The sequence below is a fragment of the Mauremys reevesii genome, linkage group 1 (assembly GCF_016161935.1).
Source record: "Mauremys reevesii isolate NIE-2019 linkage group 1, ASM1616193v1, whole genome shotgun sequence".
NCBI classification, from domain to species: domain Eukaryota; kingdom Metazoa; phylum Chordata; order Testudines; family Geoemydidae; genus Mauremys; species Mauremys reevesii.
In genome coordinates this window covers 330,016,544-330,036,697 of record NC_052623.1, presented here as the reverse complement: position 1 = coordinate 330,036,697, position 20,154 = coordinate 330,016,544, and the positions used below count along the sequence as shown (strand labels likewise).

General features: G+C 41.1%; 1 protein-coding gene across 3 annotated transcripts in view; it reads right to left on the bottom strand.

The window, feature by feature from the left end:
* Positions 1–20,154, bottom strand: part of CELSR1 (cadherin EGF LAG seven-pass G-type receptor 1) — a 273,070-nt gene that overhangs the window by 147,960 nt on the left and 104,956 nt on the right. For all 3 annotated transcript variants that reach the window (XM_039515540.1, XM_039515523.1, XM_039515530.1), the window contains exon 2: positions 10,918–11,556. In XM_039515540.1, the coding sequence (XP_039371474.1) occupies positions 10,918–11,556 (639 nt within the window). The remainder of the gene's footprint in view (positions 1–10,917; positions 11,557–20,154) is intronic.

The window sequence follows — 20,154 nt, the reverse complement described above, 5'->3', positions numbered from 1 at the left end:
AGTCCAACCCCCTCCTCAAAGCAGGACCAATCCCCAGACAGATTTTTGCCCCAGATCCCTAAATGGCCCCCCACAAGGACTAAACTCACAACCCTGGGTTTATCAGGCCAGTGCTCAAACCACTGAGCTGTCCCTCCCCCATTGTGCCAGTGGAGGAGTGCAGGGGAAGGTTATATTCCTGACTCTGCCTTAGAACTGGTGAATGAACCTTGCAATTCCAAGCCGCTCCATGCCTCAGTTTCCCCACTTGTAAACTGAAGGTAACAATACCTCAAAGAACTGCTTTTGAAGCTTAATTCATCATTATTTGCAAAGAACATTGATGCTTTATAAGTGCAACATGTAATTATAAGAAATCAAGGTTCTTTTACAAAAACACAAAGAGGTTTTTGACAAATGATATGTCAGCATTAAAATCCCTCTTACGGTAAAGTGCCCAAAACTGAGGAGCTTGCTTCCATGACTATGTGATACAAATGGGGAATTACCCAAAAGAGAAAAAGTCATTTATATATCACAAAGGAGTACAGTGTTCCTGAAATGCAGAACAGAATGTAGAATAAATAATAGAGGAAAGACCTACTGTCTGTGGTTAATTGCAGAGAAGAGGTTGTAGAGATTCCTCATACGTTCAGTTCAGATATTAAGTCAGCTCACACAGAAACATCTGGGGTTCATTGCTCCTCAGCATGGTTAAGTGTAACAGTCATAAGGGAAAACTTCAAAGCACCGAGAAATAAGATTTATGAGGCATTATGAGTCAACATGCATAGTTGTTACAGAGGAAAGAGGATAGGTTTTTCCAGCTTTTGTGCTAGCCATGCCCTCTAAGCTGTTTGCAGAAGCTAAATGCTACCGCTAAACACCTCGCTGCGTTGCCAAAAGTTTCAGCCCACTGAATGCTCTTAGCCTTGCTCGTTTTAAAAGGAATACAAGCTGGGTACAGTGAGAACACGGGTTGTTCCCAAAGCACTACGGGTACAGACTCCATTTGAATCAAGGAGAGGGCTTCCAACAGTAGCCTCAGAACAATTAAAACATCGGTTTATTTAAATTAAAGGGAGAGGAGATTCTCCATCGTGGACAGAGAGAAGGCAAGAAAAGGAACTAGAGAACAGCCATACAGGAGGTATTAGGCTTAGAACTGCTAAAAATATGAGGACTTCCTCTAGTTCTGTAAGGACATTTTAATTTATATTGAAAACAGGTGCAGACACCAGACTGAGTTATGGTGATGCAGAGTGGGTGCAAGAGAACTGAGTTATGATGATGCAGAGGAGACAGGCAGCCCCATAGACATAAAATGAAAATGTTGTTTTGTGTCCACGCTGCGATGCTTTGTTAGAGCTACGTGACTGTCATGAACATACAAACGGGACCTGAGTGAGCAAACGACTAAGACAGGACCATGATAATAACATGACACCCTACTGGGGAAACAGAGGAGAAATTTTCAGAACTTTAACAGGACACCGGACTTTCTTACTTCAAAGGATCCCTCTCATTTTAAAATCAGCTGTCCCATTTCAATGCCATACTGAAACTAGAAGTAAAAATAACCAACAGTCCTCTGAGCCTTCAGGAAACAATCCAAGGAATTACAAAAGCAATACTCAACACTCTCCTTGACTCTCACACAAACAAAATTAAGAGACTCCTTTAGTCAGAAAAATGTTTAGACTTGTTTGAAGTGGGAAAGGTGTATTGTGCTCATTATTAAAACATTGTGAGCCATTCACTGCCTTACCCAGTGTCTGGAATTAATACTTGTTGATCGGTTGAAAAGGAATCTTTATAGGAAGACTTCCCATTGTTTTCAGTATATTGACAACATACAATACTGCTGAATTCAGGCGGATGTGCACTTGAACATTACTATAAAGACTGGGCCAACAGTCACTCCTTTGTAGCAGTGAAGAGGAACTAGTTACAACACAGTAGAAAAAGGGTTTAAGATTAATCCATCACGTTGTTGTTCTTTAACATTTGCATCTGGAAACACAGAGAGATGATCCATTAAGCAGTCAAAATTTTTAGATCTAGAGAAGCATTTGGGAACAACAGGATTTGTTCGTTATTGTTCTTACATGTTAGATTATTAATTTGGTCATCAAAATTGTTTTACAGCGCTGTAATCCCTATAGCTACATAAGGATCAGCCTAACAGTTATGAAAATTGGAGAGTGTCTAATAAACAAACCCAGACTTTAGGACTACAATGAGGTGCCTGAAGGAATCATATTAAGGTACATTAGGCAAGATTCTGCTCTGTTACACACAAGCAATCCCTCTGATTTAAATGGAGCTGCACAAGTGTAACTGAGAACAGAATTTAAGACATTCTGCCCAACATAATATGCTCATTATGGCTATCCTGGCTGCCAGATTTCCGGACTCATCATGTTTGTGGAAGCTGAAAACCTTCTGAGTAAGTATACGGTACCTGGCTTGAAAAATTAGAATCTCATCTCAGATGAAGACCAAACTGGGATATTATTGGCTAAAGACTAGAAATTCCTGATGATATCATAGAACTGAATGAATCTCTGCATTTTCTCTTACTGTTTGTACATAGCTTAAAAGATTCATGACTGGATTGAGGACTTACTGTGCTCTACAACTGCTGAAGAATATGAGCGGTTTTTCCAGCATGATCTGGATCACTAAACTAAGGACCGGCTATTAAACACTGGAAAATACAACATGAATAAAACTAAAAGGCCAGACTTTCAGAGCTTGCCTACACATGGAACACTAAAGCAGCACAACGGCAGTACTGCAACTGCACTGCTGTAGCGCTTCAGCATAGATACTACCTATGCTGATGGGAGGGGGCTCTTCCATTGGCATAGGTAATCCACCTCCCCAAGAGGCAGTAGCTAGGTTGATGGAAGAACATTGCTGTCTACACTGGGGGCTAGGTCGGCTTAACTACATCTGCTCAGGGGTATGGATTTTTCACACCCTGAGCAACTTAGCTGAACCAACCTAACATTTTAGCATAAATCAGGCCTTAGAGAAATACAGTACAATGAATTCTGCTTCTCTGAATATCTCAGTACAGTGTTACTGGACAGAATCTTAAGAAGAATTCTTCTGTCTACCTAGCAACTGCCTGTCCAGGAAGTGGATTAACTACAGCGACAGGAGAACCCCTCTCATCGTGTCTACACTGAAGCAGCACAGCGGAGAAGCTGCACTACAGCACCTGTGGCATTCTAGCATTTCAAGTGTAAACATACCCTTAGCTATTCTCTGACTATGTAAGAACCACAAAAGTGTAAATTAAGTGTGCAATAGTGGTACTGTCTTGCAGTGAAAAAGGCACTCTATTTTAGTCTGCACAGAAATGCAAACTGAACATTGAAACATAAAAATAGTAAACTTCTCATATAGAAACAGTGTGAACACTAGACATTTAAGGCATGGTAGTTAGAAGACCATGTCCTTGATTAGGCAAGTGGAAAGTTGTGATTATTTCTGACTGACTTACTAAGAATTGCAAACATCCTACAATATTTGTTACCCCATCTCATTTGTTTGTCTCGTGCACTTGTTATGCTTTGTCTTTTAGACTGAAAGCTCCTTGGGACAGGGACTATCTCATACAGTTGTACAGCACCTAGCACAATGATACCCAACCTAGTTGTGGCTTTTGGGGGCTACTGCAATAAAACTGTTAAAAAAATAACACCAGCAATGATGAGCTGAGTGACACAATGGAAGAGTAAGGTTTCACTTCATGGTTTTTCATGTTAATACAGTAACACGACAGTGCAGCTTACAGAAAAACTGCAACGCAACATGTAAAAGATCTCTCTGATCACTACATTTGATTACCTCGATGATTTAAGATTTACATCCCCCTCTCTCAAATAAAAATCAAAGAAGAGGTGCAGAGGGCCCAGGAAAACTCTGAGGCACTATTTTTATAACAACTGCTCCCCCTAGGTGTTTGGGTGGCCAAAGAAAAGGCAGAAAGAATACCCTCCACGGAAGGAAAGTAAAACATTGGTGGGGACAGATCCCTCTAACTTTGTCCCTGCCCCCTCCCCCAGTTGCCTCCAATGACTGTGCAGGTCTCTGGATTAGGCCCCTGCCTTCAAGAGCACCAGGTACATCGAGAGCTATACCACCATTTTTACTTCTGTCCATGCCCTCACTCATATTCAGGTCTAGGAATTGTTAGCTTGAGTTCCCAGCTGACCTTAAGTGGTTCAGCTTAACTGCTCTCAAACAAAGCTCTGTGTTTTAGGCACATATAAAACATGAAATACACCTGGAAATAAATACATGAAGTAGTTATTCCACATTACTCTAGTTAATTACATTTGTTTTCTTAACTTGAAATACCAGGCCCTGTAACAGATCAAATTCAAGCCTTCAGTCATGCACCTAGTCCCATCAAAACCAGTAGTGGTGGTGGTATTGTGTACTGTTTTCTTAACGCTACCAGAGTACTCAGATTTGTACAAAATGAAGAAATGAAGACGGTCGCTACTCCAAAGTGATTGTTATAAACATATGTCTCCTGTTCACTCACCTCCTTACATCACAGGAAGTGTAGCCAATCAGTAATTAGCTAGTATTCCAATTTCAAAAATACCTTGTAAAAGCTCGGTTTACCTTTGTGCTAGTAACTGAAGACTCCTGAAGACAGAGAAACTTTCATCACGTATAAATGACTAATAATTACAGCAAAACAAATGGAGAACTTCAAAGCAGTGGAGGGGAAGGGGGAAGGAATGGAGGGAAATTCCAACTTATTAGGACATAATTATCTTCTATAGGAAATAAATACTATATTTTAGCAGATAACCAGAATTCATTTTATACTGAGTTATGCCTGTTTTACGATGTATCATCAAGTTTTCGTGTTCCTCATCGAAGAGATGACAGATTTTACCATTTTCTTCTAATTATTTTTCTAAATATGGCTCTTTATAGGGAAAGGAAGATTTTATAACTTCCAGGGCAGGCTACATTCCACTGAGTAATACCACTCCAATATGGATAAGCCATCTTTTAAGTGTATTTAAATATTCAACAATGTCTCATATTAATATGATACTGCACTGAATCAATATCATGATGGCATTTCTGTAGGGCCAATATTCCTCCACTTTCGACCTGTGTAATTTTCCATGCATAACCATACCAGTGGTCACATTTTTATTCTAGTCATTAAAATTTACTAATTTTGCATTCAAGTAAACAAGCAATGTTAGTATTGAAAAAAACCCTGCATTATTTGAATAATAAATATATATGAATTTTTTTATAGTTTTAAGCAGTACATTATATTTTTTAACATTTTAAAATAAAATATTATGGAATCTGAATAGCTATAAGCCAAACGAGTAAAATGGCTGAAATCTTATTTTATATAAGACAAAAGTTGGGACAGGGACCATCTTTGTGTTTTGTGTTTGTACAGCACCATGCACAATACACTCATGGTTCGTGACTAGGGCTCATAGGCAGTACGGTCATACAAATAATCAATAATAATGATAAAGTTTAAACTTTTTTACCCCCACAGAGATGGATATCAGACTGACAGGGGCTAAACTACTCAGTAAAATATTTCTAAGATTGTTTCTGATAACGAATTATTTGTTGATAATATTTTCCACTTGGTCCTCTGAGTGGGGGAGGGAAGAAAACAAGCTCTTGCCAATGACCACCATATGTTAGTTCAGTGGTTCCCAAACTGTGAGGTGCCACCATAGGGGGCGCAGAGGAATGTTCAAGGGGGTGCAGTGGGGCCCGGGACAGCCTGCATCGGGGGGCAGGGAGGAAGCGCCACCCAGCCTGGCTCTGCCCCCAGCTCCGCTGGCTCCAGCTCTGACCTCAGTCCTGCCCCAAGTTGAGATCCCAGTTTTGGCTCCCTGCCCCAACCATGACCCAGTCATAGCCCCGGCCTCGGCCCCCAACCGCAGCCCGGTTCCCGGCTGCAACCGCAGCTCCCACCTTTCGGCCCCGCTCCTGGCTGCGGCCCCAGCCACAGCTATGATCCCAGTCTCGGCCCCCAATCTTGCTCCCAGATCCCGGGGGGCACAGACGGATTACATTACGGTAAGGAGGGGACATGACATAAAAACACTGGGGACCACCGTGTTAGTTGTATCAATTTCAATGGATCAGAGGGGTAGCCGTGTTAGTCTGGTTCTGTAGAAGCAACAAAGAATCCTGTGGCACCTTATAGACTAACTGTTAGTCTATAAGGTGCCACAGGATTCTTTGTAATTTCAATGGAAAAAACATATTATAATGCAATGTGGGCATAAAGGTCCTAATGTAGCATCCACTTGATCATGCTGCACATACTGTATTTTTATTGTATCTGTTTAACAATAAACAGGAATATATTAATATTCTCACTGAATAGCAAACTAAACATATTATGGTGATACCACAGCAGAGCCATATTTAAAGCTGCATTGAGGTTTGCAGTTTAAAGCAGGGATTAAACTTCTTTATTATGTGTGACTGTTATCATGCAACTTCCCCAAACTTACAGCACTTACTCTGATGAATGAATTTTATAACTGAGCTAAAAAGAATTAAAAATGGACCCTTAACTTTTCCTGGTTTGGTGTGTAACTTTGTGGCTCCCTCTAGCAAATGAATTTCTATATTTGATATGTGAAATGAGGCTTACTTCTAAAAGAGAACAAAATCTAGGATAGGAACTACTTTAAATTTTAACATGAATTTTTATGTACTAATGCTACTGAATCATTATGTACACCACAGATGATGATTATGAATATTTTTGTCAACAAACATTACAATTATTAAATATGTGTGTATCAAAAGGATGCTCCAGATTCCAAGCTTTCATTATTTAAAAAAAATTGTTTCTAGCCTTCATGGTTTTGAAGAAAATCTGAAAAAGATTAACCAAATATAAACCAACACAGTGTTATCTCCCTGAGCCTGCAACAAGTCTGAAGCAATAAAGTTAGAGAAGTGTGAACAGCCCCATTCATCTCAATGGTGTGGTTAATGATGGATACTAAATATGACTTTTCAAATGTCAACATTGTTAACTCTTTTATTGTTGATCATTTTAGCACAAACCTCCAGCTAATATGACAAGTGGTTCTGAAAATACAAAAAGTGCATCGACAATTGCACTTAATGTAGCAATTATCACCTACACTATAGAGTGAATATACAAAGAAATCAAATAATTAGTTTATGAGTTAAGCATTAAAAAATACCTTTTACATTTTCATCTGTTTATCTATTTATTTGGCAAGCCTACACTTTTTTTCCCCCCAAGATTTCCAGCAAAGAAAATTCTGAACAGATGAAAACACAAATTATTACAAATTCTAAAACATGGGTTAATTAAGTTTGTTAATGTGCAAGTTTTTGTTTAATAAACTGTTAGTCATAATCACTTGTATTTATACTGTAATGTTTATTATAGAAAACATTTTTCATCAAATTAATTGGTCATAAAACCTCCAACACTGTCTCACAGCCCGTTTCAGTGTTCACAGGTCGAGCTACAAGTTTATCATTTGGACCTTAGGAAAGGGACTGCTCTCTGGCAGACTTCCTCTGATCTCTAGGAGAACCCCACATCCTGTGCACCTCTTAAGGGAGGTCTCTGGTTCACTGTCCTGGCCTGGTAACCCCACTCTCCCCAGTGCAATGCTCTCCCTGACAGTGCTGCCCCATCTCCACCGCCCCATCCTTTGTAATCTATGGATCTGACCCAAAAGCCACTGATGGCAAAGAAAAGACTTTCCATGTGGGGAGCTTGGAGCAGGCCCTATAAGCACATACCATTCAGACATACACATTTTCGCAAATATGGATCTGTATATGTATAATTTTCGAAAAGATAAAACTTTAGAAATCTAAAACGTGTGCTGGAAAAAAATGCATGGGGCAGTGGACAAAAGACGTTCAGCTAGAGGAGATGGAGAATAGCTGAGGGTCTCAGGAGTGAAGCTGGCCAAAGAACAGGGCTAAGGAAGCTTGGGAGCCACAAACAATCGTATTTGCTCTATTTAAAGCTTTACACTCACAGTGGAAGAAAATGCCTTAAATAATGTTCCAGTTCTCTCTGCCTGGCCTCAAAGGTTTTCAGCCAACCAGACTGCTGATTTGAATAGAACAGGGGTCGGTAACCTTTCAGAAGTGCTGTGCCGAGTCTTCATTTATTCACTCTAATTTAAGGTTTCGCGTGCTAGTAATACATTTAAACATTTTTAGAAGGTCTTTTTCTATAAGTCTATAATATATAACTAAACTATTATTGTGTGTAAAGTAAATAAGGTTTTTAAAATGTTTAAGAAGCTTCATTTAAAATTAAATTAAAATGCAGAGCCCCCCGGACTGGTGGCCAGGATCCGGGCAGTGTGAGTGCCACTGAAAATCAGCTCGCGTGCCGCCTTCAGCACACGTGCCATAGGTTGCCTATCCCTGGAATAGAAGCCAGAGGAAGCTGGAGCATTGGTTTAAGCATTTCCTAGGTGCACAAAGTTTCAAACAGAGGAAATACTTTTATTTGACAGCCTCTTCAGCTCTGTGGCCATTCCCTCTCCCCACCACCTCACCCCTGGCTCTCAGTCCCCCCGTTAAAATAGATTAATTTAAGATTTATTTATTTAAAAAAAAAAAAAAAACCACACACCCTGGAAATTCCTACACAAAATATTTCTAGTGAATGTTATTTAGACATTTAATATTTAGCTGTTCAAAGTGCACAAGCAAAACAGATAATTTTAAAAAGAAAAACAGTAATTATTTAATAACAAGCAAATTTAGCTTCAAAGTATCATTAAAACTTTAATGCTGTAGAATAGGAAATGCTGTTCCCCCCTCCTGCATTTAAAAAAAATATTTGCTGAGGCTAAAAAGACATAGATATTACACTTTGTTTGTTTTTTGCTTCTATGCTATTTCATTCTACTTTTTAACTACCTGGTATAAGATATAAGCTCCTACTGATGCACTGAGTAAGCATACTACTGTATTTCCACTGGTTTCAAGAAGAGTTTTGTCACTGACTTTCATGGAGTAGGAGCAGGCGCCAGACCTAAGAACTCAGAAAATACTTCAGTTTCATCTACATCAACTCCCATAATGGATACGCTAGAAATACACTACTACAATGGATAATATTGCAGGAATCAGCAGGAACTTCAGAAAGACTATTTATTCTATAAATTCCTAGCCACCCAAATAAATGTAATTTCTGTTAACTGACAGTGTCTCATTCATGTTTTCTCGGAAGATCAAACAGCTAAGAACTTTGCCATAATGTAAGGGCATGGCTACATTTGCAGATGTAGAGCTCTTTGAGTTAAACCTGCCTTCGTAGAGCGCAGTAGGGAAAGTGCTGCAGTCTGTCCACACTGACAGCTGCAAGCACACTGGCATGGCCACATTTGTGGCACTTGCAGCGGCACTGGGAGCAGTGCATTATGGGCAGCTATCCGACAGAGCACCTCTTCCCATTCTGGAGCTGTGGCTTGTGGGAAGGGGGCGTGGAGTGCGGGGCATTCTGGGTCCTGCCCGAAGGTATCATAATTCCTACAGCTGGAGCACAGCTGAGACTGGACAGCTTCCTCCCCTCAAACACTGATGAGGTCCAGCAGCTTGCCACTGCTCCATACTGGGGCTCGCCTGGCACGTGGAGGCATGGTCACCTGGAAAGATGCACTGAGAGCACTCCACACCTGGCTGAGCAAACAGGAAGGGATTTTTCAAAATTCCCAGAGAACTTAAAGGCCAGGTCTGATGGTTGATCACCTGAGGGCAGGGCAGTAGAGTTCAAAGTGATGACCAGAGTGGCTAACAGAGGCATTGTGGGACACTTCTGGAGGCCGATTAGAGTGCACTATAGGACTAGGACGTCCACACACTCCAGCAGGGGCGCAGCAAACGTTATTCCACTCACCAAGGTGGAGTACCAGCAGCACTGTAGCCACAGAGTCAGAGCGCTCTACGTGCCTTGCCAGTGTCTACAGGGAGTGAGTTAGAGCGCACTGGGTAGCTTTAGTGCGCTCTAACTTGCAAGTGTAGCCAAACCCTAAGTCTCAGCTGAGAGTTTAGGCCTCATCCAGCATGTATAAGTAATCCCATTAACTAGAATGGTTCTACTATGTAGCATTTGATTCTTCTTCTTCTTCTTCTATACTCTTCACAAATATTGCAGAAGTTGCACTTTAACCTTTATTAATGGTCTGGTAAATTATGAGATAGAGTAACTCCATCAACAAACTGATAAAGATGAGCCCTACTAGGAGAGGAATGACAACAAGAAGCAGCAATCTTATGCTCTTTTAAACATACAATTTCTAGAAAGGAAATTGGATCGAGAGATTATATTTGCCTGGATGGGTATTCACAAATTGAAGCTTACATACGGTATTTCCCACATGTTTACATTATAGGAAGCTCTTTGAGGCAGGGACCATCTTTTTGTTCTGTTTGTACAGTACCTAGCCCTACAAGCTCCTGGTCCATGACTGGGGCTTCTAGGCACGACCACAATACAAACAATAAGTAATAATAATAGTTCAAAATAAGGAGTGACTCATCATAACATGCTGCACTCAGAGAATACTGATTTACATCTAGCACCGTTGGTTGCCTTGAGCATTACTTAAGGGGTAGAAGATAGTTGGATGTGCAGTCAGGGACCCTTTTTTCTCTCCCAGAAACACAATGTAAAAGAAATGTGTCCAAACAAGACATTTTAAAGGAAAGATATGGGATTTAGTCTAACTGCAAATGTGACACATTAAATCCTTCCCTCTACCAGAGTTTAGTGTGAGACGCTTTCTCCATTTGAGTAAGAATGTCAACAATTTCAGCTTGATACAGAACTGACTCAGTGGATGGCCTAACATATAAATTATGGGTATAATAGATAAGATAAACACATACCAGTGTAGTCCTCGTAACATTCACAAGTGTAGCCTCCTTCTCGGCTCCGACAAAGCCCATTATTGCCACAAGGACTGGAGTAGCAGAGATCAATCTCTGTTTCACAATAGTCGCCTGTAAAACCAGGGGGACACCGGCACCTCAGACCATTGATGGGATGGATGGGTCGGAACAAAACGGTGTTTGAACTAATAAATGGAGCAGAGCTGTCAAACTTCAACACTGAGACACACTTCATGTAGTTCTCACAAGGCTCTCGCAAACAGATATTGTCGTCAAAAGGCAGGACCCGCTGCATAGAAATCATCGTCAGTAGCGTTCTGTTGAGGTAGATCTGTTCCTGGAGGTCCTCGGAGGGGAAGAACTTATTTCTAATGCCACCAGGAAGTAAAGCGGAGAAGGTTACATTCAGGATATTGGAACTGACATCTGTATCGTTTTGAATGTTGAAGACGAAGATGCCATCCTTGGTAGTAGACAGCACCGTCGCCACACCCTCCACAAAGAGAGAGAGCAGCGGGGAGAGGAACTTCTCCTGGGACATGTTTTCCAGTCGCACAGTGATACTGTTGGTCAGCATGTCATCGGTGATGATAGTCACCCTCAGGGCGCAGACTGCTGTGACACTGTGAACACCATCTATTGGCGGGGGGAGAGGGGAAGGGGGAGGGAGAGAGAGAGAGAAGAATTATTTCAAACAACATCCTCTGAAGTGCTTTGGCATACAGACCAGGCTACTGAGGCATTCTCCAATAAACACAACTGAGAAGTGAGACATTCCAACCTGCTGGGATGTGAGAGAGAGACAGACAGAAAGCGCTTTGGCTTCTGCACTGGAAAGAACCTAAGGCTTGCAACTAAAGTACATGGGACATCCAGGTATGCGCTGTCTTAGACTGTTCCACTCAAACAACTGGAAACTGCTAGCAAGACAAATAGCTGTGAGAGGGTTAAGGGCAAGAAACTTCTGATAGGAACTGTACATATCTTACACAAGTCACTGCTAGCCTACAACTGCTGTGAAGCTGTCACTTTCTGCAGCACAACACCAAAATTATCTTCTCCCGCAGCGGTCTCAGGCTTAAAGTACCAAAACTATGCAGAGCAACAGAAAGGATTATCAGGGCTTTAGATAAAAGTCATCATAGGGAATAAGAGCTAACTACATTTGATTTCCTTCAGGAACCTTATATGAAAGTTAGAGATGGAGTCAAATTAAGCCAATCTCTAATGAAAGCAAGCATTTTTACACTGCTCCATTATGTCTTTGACAGATCCATGTTTGTTTTGCTACAAAACATTTCAATGAACATACAGCAGTGATATCTGATACTAGAGAGTGATGGATGCCACTACAACCCCCAGTACAGAGTTAGACTTATATTAGTACAATGTCTTTGCAAACTTTACAGCATCGTTTCATTATGAAATATAATTACTGACCCTGGGCAATGTGATGGGTTCTACACACATTATGTATACTGCATACATAAATGAACATGGAATTTGCAATGAGCAGCTACATCAGAGAGCTCAAACCCTCTTGTTTGGTTGTATCCAAAGACCGTAAGGACTTTGTCATTTTTTCACTAATATACAGTATTTTATTTAGAATATACAGATCATAGAGTATAAAATTTTAAATTATTTGTACTATAGTAGTTCCTAGAGGCCCCACTTGAGACTGTGGCCTCATAGTGCGAGGCACTGCACAAACACATAGTAAGAAACAGTCCCTACTCCAAATATTGCACAATCTAAATACAGTAGAACCTCAGAGTTATGAACACCAGGGTTACAAACTGACCAGTCAACCACACACCTCATTTGAAAACAGTCAGGCAGCAGCAGACACACACACACGCAAGTACAGTACAGTACTGTGTTAAGTGTAAACTATTAAAAAAAATAAAGGGCACTTTTCTTCTTCATAGTAAAGTTTCAAAGCTGTATTAAGTCACTGTTCAGTTGTAAGCTTTTGAAAGAACAACCATGTTTTGTTAAAAATTATGAACATTTCAGAGTTACAAACAACCTCCATTCCCAAGGTGTTCATAATTCTGAGGTTCTACTGTAGACAAGATGGACAAAGCAGGGGAGGGGAAACAGAGGCACAGAGAGTTGGCTAGTCAGGTCAGTAGCAGAGTTGGAACAGCACCCAGCTCTCTAGACTCCCAGTCCAATACCTCATCCACTAACCCAAAACTGTCTGCCACATGGTCCTTTCTAATGTCTAACACTGAATAGTCACCTACACATCTTCTCCAGCTAAAGTGAGATACACACATGGCATGATTTTGCATCTCTTCAATGTAAATCAGCAGTAATTGCATTTGAATCAATATAAAACCAATGTGAGATCAGAATCTGGTCCCAACATTTCATATATAGGCTTTTTTTCCCTTTTCTTTTTTCGATGGTTGGGTTTTTTGTGTTTTAATGGGGTGATAAGCAGAGAATCATCTTGTGCCAGGTGAAGTTGTGTCCATGTTCAGAATAACCACCTAGAAAAACAGAAAAATCAGAGCAGCACCTATTATCTAGCGATATTGTTGGCTATGTAATGATGCAATCTGGATTTAAAGTTAGATTTCTTTTCTAGTACTCCAGGTGGGTCTAAACTAAGCATTCCCCCCTCCCCGGGAATATCTATAAAACCTCAGCTGCTAATTGTTTTTCTTTCATTATAAAGCAGCTGCAAAGCAAATAAAATATTTTCTCATGGGTGCTACTTTACTACACCTCTACCCCGACATAACGCAACCCGATACAACACGAATTCGGATATAACGCAGTAAAGCAGTGCTCCAGGGGGGCGGGACTGCACACTCCAGTGGATCAAAGCAAGTTCGATATAACACAGTTTCACCTATAACACAGTAAGATTTTTTGCTCCCGAGGACAGTGTTATATCGGGGTAGAGGTGTACTTAGTGGCTAAAAACAAACAGCGGTGGAGTTGTGGCAAGTGGTCATTATTTTGGGTGATCTTTTTGTAGGACCCATCACACCATCTGATTTTTTTAGCTTTCATTTTCCCCCCGATGGGTATTCCACAGAAAATTTCCATCTCTTCTTCCTCAACCTGCTCCAGACAGACAGTCCTGTTTCCGTTTCCACAGAAGAGGCAAAACCGCCATGCATGATCTTCAAAGCTTTTCAATAGCCAAAACCCTAATTATAAACTTTTAAAAGTGCATAGTCTGCATGTTCCCAAACAATGGAAATATCGGATGCATATTAGTACAATTAATGAACTTTTTTATATAAATGACAGAATCAGACTAGCTTAACTATTTCTGTCAACTACATAGTCTATTTCATGAGAGAACAGCAGCAGAACTAACTATTCATTTATGTTTCTACAGCTATTGTCATTTTGACTGGCTGGTCCATAGGGTGACTGATCTATTGTGTTATATGCTGCACAATGTATTACTCAAGTTCTCTCCTAACATGGAGGGAAAAGGGTGCCAGACAAAGGGCCTTTTTCTTAAGGAAACACTGATGTATAGTGCATGGTATCTATAGTAAGAAGACAAAATACTATCTACTGTCTGACAACCGACGAGTCCACAAACTGTCATAATCAATATCAACTGCCACAGTATACAAGAGCGTCCCAGCATTCACAGCAACTATTCTGACACAGTTAATAAATCACTATAGAAAGCCCAGTGTTGGACACCGCAGAGCTTTGTTGTTCTGAAGAGAGCACAAAAGAAAACCAGACACATGCATATAGCTACAGATACTTTGAAATTACACGTAATGTTTTAAAAGCAAATATAACCTTGTGCAACTCTGTTGCAAAAAAAATTAAAAAACAAAAGGCAGCAAAAAGTATTTTAAAATTTATTTTATAGAAAATAATACAACTAGCATTTTCAGAAAAACTGGCCCTTTAATCTTATTATGGGCTATATCATACCATCCAGTTTGAAAAGAGAAATTCCTACTGGATGATTTATTCCATCCACTGGAGTATTCTGTTTAAAAACTGATGCCACTTTTTGTAACTAGTATCTATTTCAGCCCAATGCACATTGAAATTAATGGGAATTTTCTCCTTAACTTCAATAGAAGTTGAATTAAGTCCTGTTTAATAATAATTAAGGTTCTGAGTCTTTCCCGGAGGTTACGGAAGTCACAGATTCCGTGATTTTCTGGTACCTTCGTGACTTCTGAAGGGGCCGGTGCAGCTGACCCCAGGGCTGCCCAAGCAGTCCGAGAGCAGCAGAAGCGATGGGGCCCCGGGCCACCCCCTTGGCCGGAGCAGTAGCGGAGACCTGAGTGCCCCCCCCAATCAGCATCATCCCCAGAAGCACCCTCCTACCCCTGCCAGCACCTAAGATTTAGTTAGTGGTCTTTTTGGTAAAAGTCATGGACAGGTCACTAGCCCGTGACTTTCCGGTTATTGCCCGTGACCTGTCCATGACTTTTACTAAAAATACCCATGATTAAATTATATCCTTAATAATAATATTTGCAAAATGCTTTGAGATCCTCATATGAAAGACATTGTGAAAGTGCCAAATATTATTATTATTGTTACAAACTACAATGAAATCATTTAATAAAAGTAATAGCATTTCATGGAACAGTTATACACCTACACATCTTAACTGTCTTTGCACTGCATGGCATGCCTAATATGTACAAATGTCTGGCATAAATGCACAAGTCCTGTGCTATTGCGTAATAGTGGTGCTTCTTACAAATGCCATAATGTAAATCTAATTTTTCATGGGGGGTTGCACTATACTATAAACATCTATGCCAGGTTTTGGCCTGAATAAAATGTCTCAGAATAATGAATACTAAAAAAAAATTCAATAAAACTAAATATTTTAATACAATTTTAATAAAATATCTTGACTAAAATATATTTTCTGTCACACCTTTTCTTCTTTTGACTGTTCAGAATGTGGCGTGGTTTTAACATTTCAGGTGAGGTGTGCAATTCAGCCATAGTCTATCCACCACTGAATTTATTTGCCAACATTGCTTCTCTTTGCAGGCGTATTTCAAAAGAAAACTTCACAAGGTGGATCTCTTACACAGCAGATTTTGTAACACTGGCATCTGTGTTGAATGGACCCAGTATTCTTAATTGCACCAAACTAATGAGAAGATTTAATAGTAACCACACATCCCCACAAATTCCAGAAAAACAAGAAAAGGAAGGAAAGATTACATATGCTCCCAGTCCTCTAAAAAACACACCCACTGCAGATAAATTATTGAATGGTTGTCATTATATGAATAGCTTTTTTTTATGAAAAGATGGATCGGATCCGAGGCTTTAATCTTAGCTTTCTATTGATGGGCAGTTCATGAACCACAGAATTTTATTACCTAGCAATATAAACACTGCTATGTTTAACTGAAAGGTGTACCTGGCTCTGGGAGTACCTGGCCAAGACAGTGTGTTGTTTTTTTTAAAGAAGTATAACAAAAAATAAAATTATGAACACCTTTTTTGGTCTTATTAGCTATAAAATGTATTTGGATCTGACCAATAATCAAAGCAACATATTTCATAGCAATGTCCCAGTGTCACAGGCTTCTTGCACAGATGCCCCAATCTTACGTTCGTTCTACTTTCCCTCTTAGGATGCAGCTGGAAACCTTTAATGGATGTCAGAGTTTACAACACAGCTGTGCAAACTCCGTCTCTCATAATAAAATAAGGGCACCCCTTAGGTTCTGAAGCTGCAATTCAAATGGTTTCATTTGTGTCAGCGAACAAGGAGCAAACTGATCCCTCTGCAGGAGATGTGCCTTGGTGACATGCCTTCAAGTGAGTGACCTTCCACACACCAGTCCATTCAAAGATGATTATATACACAGGACTTTCTTTACCCTGTGTACAAGGCCACACCAAACAAAGCAGCAATCCCCTGCAGCAAGCAGTGCTCCATGGATTACAGTAGCACTCACAAGCCCCTTCCATGACCACGCTAGGCACACGCCAAATATAGAGCTAGCGATAGTCCCAGCCCCAAAGAATTTACAATCAAAACAGACAAGGCAGACAGACTGTGGCAAGGAAAAGAGAGATGCCCAAAGTCACATTGCTGGTTAGTGGCCCAGCCCAGTGTCCTATCCACTACTAGACCATATTCCCTCAATCAGAGACAGCTACCCAGACTGTATAGATAATCTTCCCCATTTGCACCTTTCAAAACATCACTGACATACAGTTAAAATGCATAACATACTTGCCAAATATTACTTTTCCTTGTGAATAATTGTTGTGGTTACTGCAAGGAGGTTCTATGATTACAAATGGGAGGTAGGTGAGAGTCCATGAGACAACCTCTCTATTAAGATGTCCATGATATGGAAACGTTTGAGAACCCCTGACATAGAGGCAACATTCAAAGGAAGGTGAATTCTACAGAAAATGAGTTGCTGGAACCTAAGTAAAATGTTTAATTAAAATGGTAGAAAACTTAATTAACAAAACGAAAAAAATATTTTTAGGCATAGCTGTACATTAACATGGAAATCATACAACCTGAGCTCTAGGCCACAGCCCCTAAAACACCTTTTATGACGGACCCATGGACTGCGATGTTTCAAAAGGGCAGGTATCAGGGCAGCCAACTTCCTCTGTTAGCCAAAGGCTCTCAGTGATGTGAGGGTATGCGCACGGCCAGTCAGAGTTTGGCCCATGTCCTATAGTCTGAATGGATCGAAGTGTGAGTTTTCCTTTTGCTCTCAAAAAGGTTGATGTTACACAGTGCAATACATGAAATAAAAGGAGCACAGCAAGGACCTTAAAAAGATACTCCCTTATCTACCTTTCAAAAACCTTAATTTGTTCCATATAAATGCAATACGATCCCTGGGAACAGCTTTAACTGATTCTGGGGTAGCCTACCAGTCTCCAAATCCGGGATCAGAAATACTGCTGAAAAGCAACACTCTTTACAATAACTTAACCAACATGACAAGTAAATTACACTAGTGTTATTCTTTTTGCTATTTAATAGCATTTAATACCTGTCCAACAGGACAGATTGCAGTCTCAAAAGCTTTGTGTTTTTATAAGGAGCTATGGCTGCCAACAGAATTTTGTCAGGGGCTGGAAGGACTATTATAATTTATTACTTGAGTAAGGCCACAGATGTTTATAGTACAAAAACAATGAGCCCATGTGCAGACCAATTTAGCACGCTAAAAATAGCAGGGGAGCCATGGTAGCATGGCAGGCAGCATGGGTTAGCTGTCCAAGTACAGTCCCATCTGCGACCCTAGATAAAAGTACAGGTGGTTAGCCTGAGCTGCCACCTGCGTCGCCACAGCTACGCTGCTATTTTGAGTGTGTTACCTTGATTGACGCTAGCATGTATACATCTACCTGAGCTTGAAATTACACCTGTGGGCACACCCTAAGGGCCTGAGCCAAAGCCCACTGAAGTCAACAGAAAGACTCCCGTTGACTTCAACAGGTTTAACCTAAAAATGTCTCCGTGCAAGCAAGCTCTTGCACTCATGCAGAGCCTCAGTGAAGTCAATGGGGCTCTAAGCGAGTGCAGAGGGCTCCCCAGGCAACGCTCATTTCAGGATCAGGGCCTAATAATTAAGACCAGATAACAATATTTGGTAACAGAGGAGGGCTGAGGGTGATATGAGTGAAGAAGACAATATGATTATGTAGTCACAAAGGGTTCACAGGATTACTTTTAAAAACAACTTTACGGTTTTTAAACTTCAATCTCTACAATCAGATATCTAAATTCATGTTTGGGCACCTCTACATTTTCAGCACTGTTGAGCACCAGCTGTTCATAGAACCACAGAATATCAGGGTTGGCAGGGACCTCAGGAGGTTATCTAGTCCAGGGATCAGCAACCTTTGGCATGCGGCACGCACACCGCTTCCCGCAGCCCCCATTGGCCTGGAGTGGCGAACCGCAGCTAGTGGGAGCCGCCATCGACCGAACCTGCAGACGCGGCAGGTAAACAAATCGGCCCAACCTGCCAGGGTGCTTACCCTGGCGGGCCACGAGCCAAAGGTTGCTAATCCCTGATCTAGTCCAACCCTGTAGCAGGGTGAACCCTTGCTCCTGCCCTGAGGGGTTTAAAAAGCGGCCTGGCAGAGCTTGAGAGCTGTGGCTCTAAAAGCTAGGCTGATTGGGGAAGTGGCTGCAGCTGGGCCACACCCCAATCAGGCCACAGCTGGCCCTATAAAAGGCCAGGGAAGCCAGAAGGCAGTCAGTCTCTCTCTGCCTTCAGAGAGAGAAGGGCCTGGCTGCAGGGAGCTTGAGACTGAATTCCTGAGTGAAGCAGGGCTGGGGAAAGGCTGAGAAGCTGGGGAGCTCCAGCCTAGAAAGCCCCAGTCTGCGGCCTAGCGAAGGGCTAACAGGTACTGGGGGTTGCAGGAGGCGCCGCAGGGGTGAGTCCGACCCGTTACAACCCCCCTGCTCAAAGCAGGACCAATCCCCAACTAAATCATCCCAGCCAGGGCTTTGTCAAGCCTGACCTTAAAAACCTCTAAGGAAGGAGATTCCACCACCTCCCTAGATAACCCCTTCCAGTGCTTCACCACCCTCCTAGTGAAAAAGTTTTTCCTAATATCTAACCTAAACCTCCCCCACTGCAACTTAAGACCTTTACTCCTTGTTCTGTCCCACTGAAGTCAATGGAGCTTATGGGCACAACACTTTAAATGTAGACACCCATGTTTGAAAATGTTGGCCATACTTGTAAGTCTCCTTGAAGAAATAAAATGTGAGAGGTGGAGATACGGCAGATGGTGTTAAGATGGGGGTTTCCTGGTACATACAGCGACATAAAAGAAGACAAGGCACTCATAGAACAAGGGAAAAACAAAGCCATTCAGACAAGTGGCTTGTGGTGAACACAGAGGTGCTAAACAAGACAATATGCTAAATGTAAGAAGGAGCTAAGTTGTAGGAAGCCTTGAAAGCAAGAACGAAGAGCTTGAATTAAATTGAGGAATCAGCAGAGAGAAAGTGAACATGGCTGTAGCATGTATCATAGTAGATCATTTTTTCAGTAAAGTTTTGGACCATCTGGTAGCGTCAAAGTTCTCTTTGAACAGTTCCAGAGGATTAGAGGATCTAGGTGACACTGTTACTTGGCAAAAGCAGATTTGCCACATTTGTTTTGTCGCTATATTAGCTTGTACCTTTAAAGAAGCACATGTGTGATAAGCATGAGGATAACAGTTATTTTTTTCTGATGTGTATCAACAAAAAAAAGG